The 4,287-nt window shown below is 39.4% G+C and overlaps 1 protein-coding gene across 1 annotated transcript in view; it reads right to left on the bottom strand.

Annotated features, from left to right (window-relative positions):
* Positions 1-1,967: 1,967 nt before the first annotated feature.
* The window catches only part of LOC104618030 (nuclear factor 1-like), a 5,895-nt gene continuing 3,575 nt past the window's right edge, over positions 1,968-4,287 (bottom strand). Inside the window, exons 3-4 of the mRNA XM_010283513.1 lie at positions 3,223-3,321; positions 1,968-2,591 (exon numbers count right to left, since the gene is read on the bottom strand). Coding sequence (XP_010281815.1) covers positions 1,968-2,591; positions 3,223-3,321 — 723 coding nt within the window. The remainder of the gene's footprint in view (positions 2,592-3,222; positions 3,322-4,287) is intronic.

Below are 4,287 nucleotides of genomic sequence, written 5' to 3'. Positions count from 1 at the left end.
TTAAATAAACTCATGTTCTCAGTCCATTTAAATCAGTAAAATCAGCTATGCCCTGCAATTCCTTCTGCCACTTCAAGTTACTGGCTTCCAACAACTTAGAAGTTGACAGTGTGTAAGAAGCACTCTGACCTCAGCTGCTTCGGCTCAAGGGCTACTTAAAGTGTTTTGCCTCCCTTTGTAGTTTGACTTTTAGAGACAGGTAAATCTGTCAGAATTAATCAGTAAGCTATGTCTTGCAATATATGCATTCAAGATATAATTTGAATCTTTCTTCACAGAGGGAGTTTAAAGTACAAATTATTTGTAATTAAGCTATTTTGTTTAATGCTATCAAAGAAGTCTTGCTTCCTATGTTACTGAGGATCAGATTTACCAGACTCTGCAGCTACTTAAAAGTGACCTCAAAATATCTAAATGTTGGCTACTGCTGTGGAGAGAAAAATACAAAAAAATACAATCAAGGTAACAGGGGGGGAAAAAACAAAACAAATCAATGAATCATATTTTTTCATGATGAATAATCCAAAAAATTTAACCCTGTTTATACGTTCACGTAAACACAGCGCTCCACTTTGGTGAGTAAATGCTGAAAGACAAATTCACTGGAAACAAAAAGATTGTGTTGTGTATCTGTTCTTTTAAAGAATGAGTACATGCCAAATGAAGACATGTGCAATTTTTTTTTTTTTTCCCCTAACAAAATCCATTCCATTTGTTTTTCAGTTAAATCCCCCAGTTATATATTGGGCATCAGACAACAGCCAGCCATCTGCCCTTCTGCGGGCCATTTCTGGCTACTACCAGGCCAAGTTGTGAAATGGCCCACCATCTGCGGCCGGTCAAACTTTACCTAGTTGAGATCTGCAGCTGAAAAAGAAATGCTTTATTACTGCTGATCAGTCAACGATACAAAGAGGTCTAGAGGATGGTATAACCACCAGAAAGAACCAAAATGACCCCTCGCAGAGAAAAAGCATTTCAGAAGACTTAGCATCGGTGAAGAAACTCCACCTTTCTCTACTTACAGCCATTTACGATTTTGGGGGACATGCCTACAAGTAATGTTTTCTGAACATGCAATATGAATAGCAGTTTTTATCCTGGTACATGATTATCAGAAGTGCTGGTTTTATTTTCATTCTGTAATGAAAGTTTAAAAAGTTTTTCCATAGTGTTCCTGCAATTTTCCACATTTCAATTATCTGCCAAATTAAATTAAGTATATGAGTGTGATTATGAAAAGATACTTTTCATGGAAAATTATCTTCAAATATTACAACCTGGATCTTTCTTTTAAAGCTCAGATAGGTAAGATGAGCTAGTAATGTAAAATACGAATAAAGCATTAAGTACTGCATGCTTTAATTCTGACTACATACAGTATTTATGAAGCAGTAGTTCTGTGCTAAGTTTTTTTCACGTTTTATCTTCTAGACGTGAGAAAGTCTACAACTGCTCTTCAAAGTGATAGTAAGTTCATTGGTTTAAGGATGAATACTTGATTATTTGTAACTACAAAGACAGTAATAAATATTTGTAGTATTTATTGCGATTGTGCAATTGCATATACTTGCATCTGTAACTAACAGCACTGGGGGAAGGGAAAAAAAAAAACCACAACAACTTGAAAAAACAAGAAGGATGTTTTCTGAAGTCATGACTGGAAAAACTACACAATATATTGCCACATTTTGTCCAAAAAAAAAAAAAAAGGCAACTTCAGAGGAATTAAAGTACTACCTTGGTATTTCCCGCTCTCTCTTGAAAGACAGCAAGGCACGTATGTCAGACATACATGTCATTTACATGTCAGTCTGTAGGAATGCGTGTGTGTGTAAGTATATACATATACATGCCGATTTACATATGGATATGTACCCACATTACGTCTATAGACCACAGAATAACGCTGCACTGGAAGCCAGCCCATGGGGGAAGCTGGGCTACTTGGAATCGAGTTTGACATACTAACATAGAAACACGACAGTCTGCTTCCTACCTTGCTCCTGCACGTAGTATGCCAAAAACAAATCAAGCTCCTTGACCGATACTGTTATGTGATGTGGCTGGACGCAAAGTGCTGGATTTGTGCAATGTGGGGATTTCATGAGCCGCTCTCCATCCGTACTTTCCAAGGGGATGCCTTTGAACAGGATCACCATGACTAGATCCAGCCGCCAGACTTTGTCAGCCTGTCGCAGGCAGTCGATTCTCCTGATCTTACCCTTCTGGTCAGGATTGGACAATACACAGCATGGGTGCTTCTTCCCAGTCACCGTGAGCACAAAATCCTCCCGGAACTCTTGGCGAATATCTTTGCGCAGCTTGGCCAGGAGCCTGGATGCCCACTTCTGTTTAATTTCAGGCTTTTCGCTCAGTAGCTCATCCTTGACTGCCCTTTCCTCGTCCTTTGACATTCGTTTCTCATGTTTTTTAAAGTACTTGCGTTTTCGAGCCTGAAGGTTGAACCAAGTATAGGCAATTGCACGGACATGTGGAAGAAGTGCCTCAATGAACGGGTGAAATTCATCCTGTGGAAAGAAGCGGGGGGGGGGGGGAGAGAGAAGAAGAAAACTCAAAGTCAGTAAGTTCTCATAATCAAAGCAGTATCAAGAAAGGTTTCTGAAAACCTTAAAGTGAAATCCAAGACTAAGAGAATAAACACTTAAAATTTACGCAAATTCCTGCATAACGCCTCTTAGGCAATTACTACCGCTGTCAGGCAGCAGACAAAAAGAGAGAATCGGATTTTCCCCATATTTCACTCTTTGAAAGAACCATGTGAAGATTTTATTTTGTATGCCTCCCCTCACTTCATCCCGCAACGCTGCAGAGACAACATCATTTAAAAGAGATACTATCAAGATGTCTTGTTTCTTAACATTTAAATATCTGAGTGAACAGCTAGCATCAAGAAAAGTACCATTGCACAAAGAGGACACTATGCAGTTTTAAAAAATCTGAGCAGAACCGTTCAGAAGGCTGAGGCGAATGCCACAGTTCATTTCTCTTCTCCGTGGCACAGAAACACAAAGCGTATAGACGCTCAGCGCAATGCCACACAGTTCCCGCTTTTGGAGCATGCTCTCAGCAAGAGGCTGCTGGTGGCACAAAGAGCATGCGCCATTAAACTTGATCCATTTTCTTATCAAACGTCCAACATTCCAGCACTGAAACAGCACCATTCCGGCGGTGGTAACTAGAGAAACCAGTATACAGTACGGGAAAGCGGGCAGAAGACACAGCGTGTCGTATACAAATCCTGAACAGAAGCTTCTGTACTTTCAGCTCTTTGGGCTTCCCTCCCACCACCCCCAAACTCTGTAAAAGAGAAGTTTATGAAGTGGAGAACAAAAATTACATTTATATTCTTCCGGCAGCTCCACTGTGGGTTTTGAAGCCCCACAGAGTTGGTTAATTTGTTCACTGATCATATGAGTGTGGCAATTATTCTAAACCCCTTAAAAATCAATCTGAGGTGTACAATGAAAAATGGCAACTTGGCACAAAGTTTGCATTCTTTGTATTTCTGCGTGCTGTGGCAGAGTGACATTACGAGTGCACCGCTGGTCAAATTGCTGCTTTTGTGAAATACATGCCATTTATTTGCAGTTCCAAAATACCCCTCTCTGTCCTCTGGCTTCACCTGCAAGTTCTTATCTTCTGCCTAGCAGCGATATGGATTGCATTAAGGAGGTAATGCTTAGTTGTCGTCTACAAGTACATCCTATAGCAATTAAATTAATTCGTTTTGTCTGCTTAAAGTACCATCCTACACAGCATGTTAATATCTAAATAGGCCTTTCCCAAAAACTAATGCCTCTTTTCCGTGAGCAAATCCACCATTTAAAACAGCGCAATCTGCTTATCAAACATTACTGTATTTTGGTTTGGAAGCGAGACCTTAGGGGAGGTATCTTTCTTCCTGTGTGCAGGCATATTTAGTTTTAAATACCACGCAGATTGCTCATCATACCGAGTGGCACGGTGCAATCAAACTAAAACTGAACCTCTTTTATGCCATTATATTCAAGAATACAAATAGCAAACTAGTATTTTAGCTATGCTGCTAGACAAGGAATGAATTACATTTAATCAATAGGTTGATTAACTCCATTAGGTAAAAATGATGAAAGTATAACTAATGCTCGCAATTATACAGAGTTCAGACTGCTATTGTAGAAGCTTCAGGCCAAGAATTTAGTATTTAAATCTTCAAATTTCAAACAAACTTCAAAATTTCCTGAACGGTAAAAAAAAAAAACCCCACACTAGATCTAGTTACCG

This window comes from Phaethon lepturus, unplaced genomic scaffold (assembly GCF_000687285.1).
Source record: "Phaethon lepturus isolate BGI_N335 unplaced genomic scaffold, ASM68728v1 scaffold50433, whole genome shotgun sequence".
Taxonomy (NCBI): Eukaryota; Metazoa; Chordata; class Aves; order Phaethontiformes; family Phaethontidae; genus Phaethon; species Phaethon lepturus.
Note: the sequence above shows the minus strand (reverse complement) of the source record. Positions and strands in the feature narration are given on the sequence as shown.